We start from the raw sequence: 13,602 nt of genomic DNA, 5'->3' as shown, positions 1-13,602 counted from the left end.
GGGCCGCCCGCAGCGCCCGCCCCGCTGGGATCCAGACGGCGTGTCCCTGGGATAAAGGGCGAGCCCCTTTGCCGAGCCCCGCGGGGCCCTGCCTGTATGGGAAATGTCTCCCTCCCCCGTGTCCCGTCGCCCTCGGCCTTGTGCAGCACAGCGCTGCCCGCTTCCTCCTCGGTGCTGGCTTGGGAGACACCCCACTTGCCATTTGCATTCCTCAGTTGCTCGTTAGGAGGCGAAAGCCTATGCCCGGGACCGGGGCGGGGGGAGGAGGCGAGAGCCGGCAGTGGAGCCGGAGCCATCGAGCCGCTGCCTCATGGGGCTGCCCGCAAGGCTCTGTGCATCCAGCTCTTCCTTCCCCCGCGCTGCCTCCGCCCGGGGAGCCGGCGGGGGCCGTACGTGCCGGGTCGGGAGCGAGGGGAGGGTCTGCGGCTCGGCGTCGCTGCAGCTGTGCCGGCCCCGCCGCACCGCCAGGGACCGGGTGCGGGCGCCGCTACCGGCTCTCCGTGCTGCTGCTGAGTGGCGATCGCCGCTACTGGCGGGAGGGGCAGGGATGTGAGTGGTCGGGTCGGTTTCCCCCACCCCTTTATTTTTTTTTCTTCCAAAAAAAGACCAAACCAGTCAACCAACCCCCAAAATCTAGAGGACGTGAGGGGCGGGGGGAACCTGTTTCGCCGCCACCACCATTCGCTGGATCTATTGTGAGGAAATCGCCATTCGCCGGCAGCGGCGGCACATCTCGGTGGGCACATCTGGGCATGCAATATCGGCTCCCGCCGCCTTCCTTCTCAGTCCTCCAGCCGGCCGATCGGATCCCGCTGGGGCGCGGGGAGACTCCTGCTCGCCAGCCCCAGGGTCCGTCTTTCAGACTGAATATTAAAACTGGCAGTGCGGGGGGTGGGGTCGAAATAAAAGCTGCTTTTTATTTTATTTTTTTTTTTTTACCCTGGGATTTATTTAATGGGGATGTGTTCAAGACAAGAGAGGATTCAGAAGGATATTAACGTTGTGATCCAAAAGTGCAAGGCGGAGAAGGACTGCCTGTTTGCAGGTGAGTTTCTCTCGGGCTCCGGGTTGGCGGCGCGGAGGCTGCCGCCGCCCGCCTGTCCCAGACACCGCTCCCGTTGCGGCGCGGCTTCCCGGGCTGTGCCCGTGACCTTCGCCGCTGTCCCCGGGACCAGGGGCCGCCGCCGAGCCGGCTTGTGCCTGCTCTCAGCTCCCTTCTTCCTCTTCCTCCTCTCCTTCCGAGGGTATTTGAGGGCAGATGAGACCAGGCGCCGGCTGGGAAAGGAGGAGGCACCCCGAGTCAGGGAGCGTGGCAGTGGCCACACGCAAAACCGGGCGTGTTGTGTGCGAGTGTGTGTGCTCCCCGCTGTCTGACGCAGCCCGCAGCTGCTGGGGCGCCCAGCCGAGCGCAGCCCTGATGCTTTTTGGTCCAGCGGACGCTACGCGGCTATTTTCCGGGCGGCCGGGCTTCTGCCATCCTCGGTGCATGCCTTTATCCCCCCACGCTCACTTCAGGGCTGGGGGCATGGCAAGCGTTAAACGTCCCCCCTTACGTGCAAAAAATCGTTGCAGGAGCCCGGCTTGTGGCTGCCTGTTGCTGTTTCTGACGATGGAAATCCCTGCCGTTGCCATAGCACCGGACACTTGTTGCGAGGGGATGAGGGGAAGTTGCTGCATTTTCTTTCATTCATTATGACCCACACCACACCCCGTTTCGGTAGCAGAACGCTGGTCTGCAAAACCTCAACTACTTCTGCCAAAATAAAGACAAGTTGTAATAACGAAGCTCGTTGTATTTCAGATTTCAGGTACTCAGACTCCACCTTTACCTTCACCTATATTGGAGGCTCCAAAAGGTACTTTTTTTTACAGTAACGACTCCCTTCATTTCCTGCTGGCAGTGAGGTGCAGTGGTTCAATACCGTGTCAGTCCTTTTTGTTTCCTTTCCTTTTGCAAGGAGGGTCAATAAATCATCTGCCTTCACGCAAACATAAACTGAGGAGGAACTGTCGAGGGAGGTGATCAGAAAGGTGATCCTAGTTGTTCCTCTGAGTGCTGCCCTGTGGCCCTTCACAGTTTCCTTTTTTAAAATTAATGTGTATATGTACAATTTCTACTCTATGTAAACTTAACAGAAACAGAGCAAATGCATCAACATATGAAATATAAAGCTAATTCATCTTAAAAAACTGATAGAAGTTATGATTTTAGTAACAAACAGGCCAATTTTCACATCAGCACCTTATTCTCTTTCATTTGAGAGCCATATTTAGTGCCATGACAGTTGTGAGACTGCAATTAACCACATTAAATTACTGAGACATTAAGTGAAATGTCAGTATAGCTTCTAAGGCTAAAAAAATGTATAGCAGTTTAAATATTATTTCTAAGTGGTTACAAGGTATTGGTTATAAACTAGATTGTGCATGCACACATTTTTTATTATATTTCACCATTTGTTGTGTTTGTCTGTTTTCAAAAGGAAGTATATGCAAAAGCTTGAACACACATCCTTTTTGTTTCCCCGGCTCTAAGTTACCTTTTACATAATATGGTATTTATAGTATATGCTAGGTTGCTAGGTCATCCTCTTATCTTTTAGCTGAATTTTATTAGACTTGGCAAGATGTCTTTTTTTTTTTTTCCCTCTTTTTTCTCAAACAGTTCATCTGATATCTTTGGTGATTCTTTTTCTTTACTGGGGTGCGTCAGGTTAAAGTATTCTTTGCAAGCAAACCTTTCAGTGCAGGCAGTGCTCCTACAGCCATTGGTTCTCCCCTGTGCATGCTTTGGGGTCTGGCTACAGGATCAGGCTCCCAGATGGTCTCCAGACTGTGAGACTGCTCAGAAAAAATGCTTTCCTACCTCACCACCCTGCCTCTTCCTGCTGAAGGAAAAGACAACTTCTGTCATTTTTAGTGGAGTAGAATAGTTCAGTAGCTGAAAGTCAGATTTATTTTCAGGTTGCTTGTAGTATAGTCTTTAATTTAGGGGTTGAGTATATGTTTTGTTTTGATCTTGTTTTAAAAGACAGTTTTGAAAGGCTTGATACAGTAAAAATAATCTGACAAATATTATTTATCATGTAATTAAAACAATCAAATTTGAAAGTTACTTTGCACTGTTTTCTAAACCAAATATTGCAGCAAGAAAACAGGAAGTGAAATCTGTCTATTGTTTCCATTTTCCAAGTTGAATATGGTAAAAAGCCTGAAGGCATAACTGATGTAAAACGAACTGGTTTATAAATATTGAAACAAAACATTTTCACTTCTACAAGGAGAGATGAAAGATGGCCTTACATCCCGCAGCTTTGAATTTTATCTGGAGTCAGCATTTGATTAAGGAAACTGTTGACTGGAAACTAGTCTCAGGATCTTGAAAATTCAAACTGAATTGAGAAATAAAAGTTAGGCTTAGGGAAATTGGTGAAAGTGAGTTGTTACTTAGAGCATACTCAAATTTTACTTTCCTTTTGACATTTTAAGGACATTTAAAAAGCATCCTTTGAGAAAAGGGTTTCATGTTCTCTGCTTGTTTGTCTTTTGGTTTAGAAAGATGTTTTACAATATTCTTAATAAATAGTAGTGCACTGAGTGTCAAGTTTATGGTAGTGAGCTCTCTTGTGAAGTACATAAAATGAAAACCCTAAGCCTTGACCATTATTTTCTTTCTCACATCAAAGAAGAGTTAGCGGTTTCTTCTTAGAGAAGGTGCTTGCTGAGCAGCGGCTATGCTGTACTGTGTGCAGTGTTCAGGTAGGTCTCCAGTACAGGCTCTATGAGGGTCAACAACAGTGACATGTATGTGGTATCAATTTAGGAGAGCACAAGGCTATCTAAGGATCTTTTTCTTGCATTTGGCCATGATTTTTTTCCTACTTCCGTTACTGCATCCGTGGACTTCCTGAGTAGTGACCCCATTTTTTTACTGTTGCACTCAGGAATTGTCCCTAAATGACAAAACCTCTATCTATTAGCTTGTGATCATAGACTTGAGTATCAGCTGACAGGCCTTGTCCCGTTACTTCAGATATTTAAGCCTGATGACTTTGTTTTTTGAAACAACAGGAACACAGGCTTTCAAGTAATGAGCAAAGGGGATGGATGTTCACTGGATGGATGTTCAAACCAAGAAACATATTTAAATGAGTAAGAGTTGAAATGGCATATAAGGAAGATTACAGTACTTTAGCACTCGCTAACCATGCTTGGAATGAAGTCTTTTTCATGCTTTATTTCCTTTAGACATTCCTTTAGGTCAGTGTGTAGCATGGCTTTATTTTAGCCATAGTGGTTAGATACAAGAGCAGAGACCTCTGAAAGAAGACAATATGTTTTCTATTTGAGAAGGAGGATTCTTTGTCTTACCCTTGTATAAAGGAAGGTTACAATACTAGCAAGTTAAACATCACTGGGGGTTTTCCTCTGTACACTGTAGTTGCCCCTAGTGCCCATTAAGTCCATTTAACAGTGGTCTTAATTTATAAACTCAGAGCCAGATTCTTAGCAAATCAGTGTAAGTCCATGGAAGTCAGTGTACCAGTATTATTTCAGATACAATGAGGAACTAAGATTTATTTGTGTTTTTTCTTTAAACTCATAAGTTTATCTGTGTGAGATTTTTCTTCTTGGGGCCAACTTCTGACTATCTGATTTTTCCCTGTTGCTTGGATTGATTTTACAGACCCTTCTTATGTTAGTACTATTCAAATATTGAAGTGGTACATAACCATGCTGCAGATCAATCCAAATAGATAGGTCTGATCTGGAGCAGATTTATCATAGCTTCAGTGGAGTTAACTTGTATTCTCACAGTAAAGTCCTGAACCAAACACTGAGGGCGTGACTTTTAGCTTTTGTTCAGGTACAGAGGTTCCAGTGAGACCAACTGAGAACTATTATTTTTTTATTCATTATATAGACCTGTTCCAACATTTGACCTTTAGGTGATATTAAGCTATTATATTGTATAAATAATATATGTGTAAATGATTACTGAATGGGAATAAATACGCTTCAAGGAGATTCTGCGTTTGCAGGATTTTTCTTGAAATGTTAGAAGAATCTCTTTAAGTACAATCATATTTGTATTGTGTGAATTATCATAAGTAATCCTTTACCTATGTAGTTCAGTTATCCCTTTTGGACTGTATTTCATGTTCAGACTGTACTTTTTTTTTTTTTTTTTAAATGCACTCTGTTCACACATCTAAATTATTAGAGTTGTTTAATGCAGAGATGCTTCCTGGTTTGGGAAGGCTGTAATTAGAAATTTATTAGTGAAGCACATCTTTGTGCATAATGTGGGCACTAAATATGGGGCAGATTGTTTATCGATTTAATAATTTTTAATTTCATTGTCAGAAAGCAATATGTAGGATGATAGATTTCTTATAAAGTGAGATGTTCATTTAGGTGCTGTGACTGTGCAAGATTTACTCTTTAACTACATCTGGCAGAATATCATAAATGGCTGGGTTCTTTATGCTTTTTACTGCAGGGTCTAAAAAGGATATTACAGCGTGAATACGTATGAAACATTGCTCTTTCAGAAACACTGTAGACAGAACTGCTGATTCATCATCTTTCAAATAGATATGTGTGATGTCCTGAAGTTGATTTTACTTTATATGTAATTTGACATGGTTTACATAAAAACACTGCTTGGTTGTCCTGAAAAACATGTTTCCTTTTTTTAGTGTTTTCCTTGCCTTTTTTTTTTTTTTTCCTGAGACTAAACAAGGGGATCATATAAGTTCTGAAATACCTCTTTAATCAAATATGTACTTAACTCTCATTGGTAGTGAGGGACAGTGACAATAAAGCTGTGCATGTGAACAGATCTAATACTGCAGCATATTGTAAAGAAACTAAATAAGACCTGTAAAAACTAAACACACAAATTTATTTTGTCAGCAAAATTCACTCTTGTGTTCTGCTTTCCCTATATGAGCACAATGATTATAATAATGGCAGTTCTACAGATGCAAGGAAAGTCAAATTTTAGTCTGAAGTAATTGTTTATATTTGCTTAAAATAATGACAAATAGTTAACTTACACTGTTTTTATTTTGAATATTTGGCTGGTTTTTATTCAAGGGGTTATATACATAGTGCTTAATCAGAAAATCTCATGTAAAATGATTGATTAATTAATTCCCACCTTGCTGTAGCAGTGACATATTTCACAGTTTGGGAGCTGTGCCACTGAAGGGGTAATTAAATTGCTTGTGGTTTTCTACATTTAGAGATGAAAACCACTGTCTGAAGTCCTAGTGCGTTATGTCCACCAGGTGTTTGAACCACTTGATGATAAATACATACAGATAATGTTTTTTTCCTCTTTAGTGGTATGCCCTATTGCTTCTTACATGAATTTAATAAAACTCTGCTTACATCAGAGATTCCATTTGGTGAATAATTTAGAAATTCTGATGTCACTCTGATAACACTGAAAGTCTTCAATACACAGAAATGGTGAAGAAAAATTGTTTCAGGCTAATTGATGTGTGTTTTGTTATTTGAAATTTGATGTTCAGTTTATATATACTGTAGCAAAAAAGGAGTGAGAGAATTGAAAACATTTTTAAAAGTGAAACATAAAAATGTGTCCATCTGAAAATATCAAAATGGAACATTTTCCTGAACATTTTCATTTTTTCTTTCCAAAATGAACAAGTTTAAAACCAGCCTTTTTGGATAGTTTTAACCTAGCTCCTCTGTCTGGTTCATTGCATAGTAATGTGTTTACTGGCCATGCAAAGTTTGCAAAGAGAAGGTTGAACCGCTCCCTTTAGAAACAGTGCTAGCTTACATAAGATGAAAGTGTCCATGAAAGTATGACTTAAAAAGAGGAGAAAACAATTTTTATGGAATCCATTGCTCTGAATGGTTTTAGTTTAGCTGGAATCATTTTTTACAGGGCTTAGGAAAGACTGGTACAAGTACAGGTTATCTTCTGTTGCTGATGGCAGCGCTTAATTGTGTTCAGATTATTAAGTATGTAATTACATTCCTAAAACCTACTTTTACTACAGTAAGATAGGGATGAAAACTAGATACACAGCTTGTACTTAGCCCTCTGTTTATTTCTGTTTCAAAATACCTGGAAGACTGTACATTGTCTTTCAATTTTAACTTCCCTATCAAATAGGGCTTAACAGTTTTGCTAAGATAGCACTATTTCCTTGAAGAGAAATCTGTGATATGAGGCAGGAATGTAATTTAGATATAACATGGAAAGCATTGTGCTTTTAATTTCTTCATTAAAGATTCTGCAGATGAAGTAATGTTGAATACAGCCTTGGGTACTTTTAACAAAATAAACAATGTTGAGGTTTTGTGTAAAGCAAAATCAATGCCATTCCAGTCACAGTCTCACTGACATCACCTTTTTTTGATGATCTTCTTTTTGACACATCTTTCTTGCCTTGCTGTTAGAAAATCAGCAGTGTCTGAAATAAACCCAGTCCCCATCAGTGCATCTTGTAAAAATTATATACTCTAGGGATATTAAGGACATGTGGAAATCTCTTTCCAGTCTGGTGAAGTGACGGGCTATCCTTGTTCAGCTGCATACTGTACTGATACTATGAACAATACCTTCAAATTGTGAATGTCTACCTTTCTGGGAGAAAAATGGGGTTTTAGGCACTTAAATGAATGGCCTAGTTTTCAGAAGTGCTGAACTCCCACACCACATAGTGGTCTCAGTATTACTGTGCATTGCTTAGCAGTTTTAAATGTATGCAGAGCATCCTGATATGTAGGAAGTCAGGGAACGGAGCCAGCAGACCTGCTTGGTTAAACAGGGAACTACTGGGCAAACTCAAGTGGAAGAGGAGAGTTTACAGATCATGGAAGGAGGGGCTGGCCACTTGGGAAAAATATAAGGCTGTTGTCAGAGGATGTAGGGAGGCAACTAGGAAAGCTAAGGCCTCATTAGAATTAAACCTTGCGAGAGGGGTCAAGGACAACAGAAAGAGCTTCTTCAAATACATGGCAGATAAAACTAATGCTAGAGGCAATGTAGGTCCACTGATAAATGGAGTGGGTGCCCTGGTGACAGAAGATACAGAGAAGGCAGAATTACTGAATGCCTTCTTTGTCTACCCTGCCGGAGGCTGTCCTGAGGAGCCCCATACCCCTGAGGCCCCAGAGGAAGTCAGGACAATGGAGGAGTTTGCCTTGGCTGATGAGGACTGGGTTAAGGAGCAATTAAGCAATCTCGACATCCATAAATCCATGGGTCCGGATGGGATGCACCCACGGACGCTGAGGGAGCTGTCTGAGCTTGTTGCTAGGCCACTCTCCATCATCTTCGCTATGTCTTGGGAAACGGGAGAGGTGCCTGAGGACTGGAGGAAAGCAAATGTCACTCCAGTCTTCAAAAAGGGCAAGAAGGAGGACTCAGGTAACTGTAGACTGGTCAGCCTCACCTCCATCCCTGGAAAGGTGATGGAACAACTTATCCTTGGTGCCATCTCAAGGCGTATCAGGGATAAGAGGGTCATTAGGGGCAGTCAACATGGCTTCACCAAGAGGAAGTCATGTTTGACCAACCTCATAGCCTTTTATGAGGACATAGCGAAGTGGATGGATGATGGCAGAGCGATGGATGTGGTCTATCTTGATTTCAGTAAATCATTTGTCACCATCTCCCACAGCATCCTCACAGCTAAACAGAGGAAGTGTGATCTGGACGATCGGGTACTGAGGTGGACTGTGAACTGGCTGAAGGAAAGAAGCCAGAGAGTTGTGGTCAATGGGACAGAGTCTAGTTGGAGGCCTGTAGGTAGTGGAGTGCCTCAAGGGTCGGTACTGGGACCAATACTATTGAATATATTCATCAATGACTTGGATAAGGGAATAGAGTGCACTGTCAGCAAGTTTGCTGATGACACAAAACTGGGAGGAGTGGCTGATACGCCAGAAGGCTGTGCTGCCATCCAGAGACCTGGACAGGCTGGAGAGTTGGGTGGGGAAAAATTTAATTAAATATAACTAGGGAAATGTAGAGTCTTGCATCTGGACAAGAACAACCCCAGGTACCAGTATAAGTTGTGTAATGACCTGTTGGAGAGCAGTGTAGGGGAAAGGGACCTGGGGGTCCTGGTGGACATCAGGATGACCATGAGCCAGCACTGTGCCCTTGTGGCCAAGAAGGCCAATGGCATCCTGGGGTGTGTTAGAAGGGGCTGGTTAGTAGGTCGAGAGAAGTTCTCCTCCCTCTCTACCCTGGCGAGACCACAAACCGCATCTGGAATATTGTGTCCAGTTCTGGGCCACTCAGTTCAAGAAGGACAGGGAACTGCTGGAGAGGGTCCAGCACAGAGCCACAAAGATGATTAAGGGAGTGGAGCATCTCCCTTCTGAGGAAAGGTTGAGGGAGCTGGGTCTCTAGCTTGGAGGAGACTGAGGGGTGACCTCATTAATGTTTGCAGATATATAAAGGGTGAGTGTCACGAGGATGGAGCCAGGCTCTTCTCAGTGATAACCAATGATAAGACAAGGGACAATGGGTGCAAACTGGAACATGGGAGGTTCCAGTTAAATATCAGAAGATACTTCTTCTCAGTGAGGGTAACAGAGCACTGGAACAGGCTGTCCAGGGAGGTTGTGGAGTCTCCTCTGGAGACATTCAAAACCTGCCTGGACCTGTTCCTGTGTAGCCTCATCTAAGTGTTCCTGCTCTGGCAGGGGGATTGGACTAGTTGATCTTTTGAGGTCCCTAACATTCTGTGATTCTGTGAATGATTCACCAACACAGAGCTGGGAAGAGTGCTTGAATGTCTTTACAGAAAATGTTTTCAGTAACTTCCTCTATTTCTGCTTTCATTACATATTTTAACATATTAAGTACCTAAATGTAGACCTGTAGGCTGTCATTGTTAAAGTGTTAATGTGCTAAGAGAAATACATTTGAAAGCAGAGTTCACTCTGACAAAATTAATTTACATCACTTTTCTCTGTTTTGGGACTAATGATATTTCTAATTTTTTTTTCCTGTTAGTCTGTAACAATTTCTCATATTTTTCATTGCTCATAAATAAAGAGCTTAAGATCTCTGTTGGCATATTTTTTCCATGGATCACTTACTGTGCAGAATATGAATTCTCATTTGAGTCAGAGTCTAATCATTCAGAGTCAAAATACTTTAATAAGCCTCAGCACCTAGAGGGAAAGTAAATTTTTAACTGCTGAGAGAGTTCAGTTTATTTACAGTTAAAACTAAGAATGGGATGAAATGTGAGTAAATATTTTTTTTTAAAAAAGTCTAACTTATAGTTCTGCCTTGGCATTAAAAAAATCCCACTTAACAGGACAGGACATTAATGTGAAGATTTTTACAGATATTTCATTCAACTGGCCTCATCTGAGGAAAAGTAGCTCATTTTAACAAGGTAAAAATGACTCATAAAGATAAGCCTACTATCCTGTGCAGCAGTAGCTAGAAAATCTCACTGAAAGACAAGGGACTAAACAAGGTACAGAAATACATCTCCTTCCCGTGACAGCCTTCTGAATGCTCACACAAAATTGCATCCAGCCTATTTCTATGGGAGGAAGAGCAGGAAAGAGCTTTGCCTAAGGACTGTGAACAATTATAGCTTTTATGAGTCAGACTTCTGGGAGGACCCATTATCTCTGGGGAGCTTTATGTCAGACATTGTGTTCCCCTACTGCAAGGACTGAACATTATCATACGTGCTTTTGGCATTATGTAATCCTGTGGGAGTAAGTCATGGTCTTGCACATGGTCACATGAGGTAACAGGGAGAAAACAGTCTTGGGTAAAAGTTGAAGGGTGAGCATCTTTCTGTAGCTTACTTCAAGGCAGAGAACTTGCATGAGCCCTGTAGCAGGCTTTGGCTTCTCCTGGCTGTTGTAGAAGACCATGGAGTGTCCTGACAATTGGGACTGAGCTGAATCCCTTTGATGAAATTCTTCTGAGGGAGATTTCTGTGGTGCTCAGTGGGAGCCTGTCTAGAGCAAAGAACTGAGGGCAGAGAGGAAGATCAAAGAAACTAGCAAGCCCTCTGGACATCTCCTTCCAGCCTCAAGGCATTGATCAGAAATGTAATAAAAGGAGCAACAGCATGTCTCCTGTGTAATGAAATGTAGTGTTTGCCAAAAGAGAGTGCAAAAATGGTGATATACCATTTGTAAAAGGAAGTATATGGTTGTCCTGGTTTTGTTAAAAAGAGATTTCTCTTTTAGTGAATTTTCCTTTCAGCTGAAGTCTTTTTACTAACTGCACTTTTCTGAAAGCTAGATACATGTTTTGGTAGACAAAGCAATGGAATGCAAGATCACTGATAAGGATGCACATGCAAGCAGTGAACTGAACAGGTGACCAAAACTGACCAACTAAGTATTCCATCCCATTCCCATGATACTTATACAAAAGTGGGACATTGTGAGGATCTCATCCCTTTTCCCTATGACTGACATTAGGAGAGGACCTTACGAGTCGTCCCTGCAAACTGAGGCCCAGTGATAGACTGGCTGCAGAGTCCAAGTCCAGGACTTGTAGGTTTCAGCCCTACATTTGCTGGAGCAGTTGCCGGGATTTTCAAGATTGGTTTTGTATATTTTGTATATTTTTCTCTATTTTATTAGTAGCATTAGTAAAACATTTTTAATTTTTTCCAACTCTTCCTCTCTGTCCTTCTTTTGCCTTCCAATCGCCTGTCCTTAGTGGGAAGAGGGGAGAGGGAGGTCTAAAAGGGGGGGAGAGAGCGTTAACAACACATCTGCCATGGTTTATTGTCACCCGGAATCAAACCTTGACAATGGTTAAAGAATAAGTTCCTTCAAACTGTGTAGCATTCTTCATTTTATCTCATATATCACAGGTTGCCATCTTGAAATCTTGTTGCTTTAAATGAATGTTCTCTTTTATGTTTATAGGAATTTTTAATATTTTAAGAGTAAAGCTAGAAGTCAGGATAACTTTACACCGTTCTGCTGTCTCGTTTCTACCCAATAAGGTATTTGTGGCAGATAGCATCTACTCTCAAGTAGAAACAATAGCCTGTGGTTTAGTGATGGTATTCCAGGTTATTAGCTTTTCTGCAAATTATAGGTTTGTTGGGTTTTTTTTTTGGGGGTGGGGAGAGGGAGGGGTGGTTTGCTCATTGTTTTTCCTTTAATTTTGAAAAGTCCATCTTTGATGGGGAGTTCTCACCCCATAATAATCGTACATACAGCAAGATATGAAAATAATTAGGATGCATTTCTTTCAGATTAGAACCTGGGGTTGATAAAGGTGTCAAAACCAGGAAGCACTTTATTGTCATAAAAAGTACTTGCTGATAGTCAATTGTTTAATTTTAACTATAGCTGTATAAATCTGGAGTAATTCCACTGATGTGATGGGACTTACTTGGGTCCTCAGGGATATTGATGAATTTTTGATTTGCCCTTGACTACTCCTAGTGAACGGCAATCCAGGTGATTTTTTTTTTCATCTGGGGGCAGTTACTAAGATCAGAGTTGGTTTTTTTGACGTCTTTGCAGATATATTCTCATTTTGAGTACTTTCCCGGATGGTAGGAGAACTGCAGTTTATCCAAGGAAAAAAGCTTGCTTTCATGCATTCTTATCAAGCTGTTAGTGTTGCAAAGGGCACAGACAGAAGGCCAATTGTCAAAGCCATGTTTTTCTTCCTGTGACTTTTTAGCCTTAGCGTCTGAAAATCTGTTTTTCACAGTCCTCTTTTAAGAACGCAATTTGCTAGGCCACATTAAAACCTCTTTACCTGTCACTCATTCAGAGTCAGTATTGAGTCCCAAAATGGTTTCAGAGTTTTTTGTAGATATAACCATTAGTTCAAATAGAAATGGTGATTTCTCCAAGAGGAGTATTCTGTGAAAACACTTAAAAAGATTAAATTAATTTTGTCCGGATTAAAACTGTGGAATCTGGTCATTTCAATATATATTTGTATAAAACAGTGGGAATATTAAAAACAAACAAACAAAACAAACCCAAACAAATGAACAAAACCACAAAACAAACAAACAAACAAAGAAAATAGTTTTACAGTACTTTGGACCAAAAAATATAACCTTCAAGTATTAAAAACTTCTCGAAAACATATATTTGGTTAATGTCTTAGTATGGCAGTTATGGACACTATCAACAGCTTTCCCTTATAGATAGGGAATTATATAAATTAAGGCTGTCTACTGGCTTAATATAGTTCTGTGAATGACTTCTCCCACATCAGGAGAAGTGTAACTCATGGCAGGCTGAAAGATAACATAGCTCCACAGGACTGTTTGGTAGGAGTTAGTCAGGTCAAATAAATAATTAACTACTTTAATAAAATAATATGAGGGGCAACCCCTTTGTTGCCAGCAAAAAGATCATCAGGCAAATTGAAGGAATTATGTGAAAACTGGAAAAAAAGAACTGAAGATGGATCACAGACCTTTCGCATTGCCTATGCTTCCCGAGGCTCAGAATCCTTCAGGTTGAGCATAAAATATTTTCTCTTGGAGAGGAGCTAAGCAGAGAGCATTTCTTTTCCATTGCTGATTTTATATAGTAGTCTAGTGTGCACAAACCTGCAGCATATGCAGTTACTTCAGA

At 41.6% G+C, this 13,602-nt stretch overlaps 1 protein-coding gene across 1 annotated transcript in view; it reads left to right on the top strand.

Moving 5' to 3' along the window:
* Positions 1-672: 672 nt before the first annotated feature.
* LOC308051413 (protein mono-ADP-ribosyltransferase PARP8-like) overlaps positions 673-13,602 on the top strand; it is a gene marked incomplete at its 3' end in the record, with an annotated part of 187,084 nt that continues 174,154 nt past the window's right edge. Inside the window, exons 1-2 of the mRNA XM_080361840.1 lie at positions 673-1,045; positions 1,802-1,856. Coding sequence (XP_080217966.1) covers positions 955-1,045; positions 1,802-1,856 — 146 coding nt within the window. The 5' untranslated portion in view covers positions 673-954. The remainder of the gene's footprint in view (positions 1,046-1,801; positions 1,857-13,602) is intronic.

The sequence above is a fragment of the Nesoenas mayeri genome (assembly GCF_963082525.1).
Source record: "Nesoenas mayeri genome assembly, chromosome: W".
In the NCBI taxonomy this organism is placed as follows: Eukaryota; Metazoa; Chordata; class Aves; order Columbiformes; family Columbidae; genus Nesoenas; species Nesoenas mayeri.
Note: the sequence above shows the minus strand (reverse complement) of the source record. Positions and strands in the feature narration are given on the sequence as shown.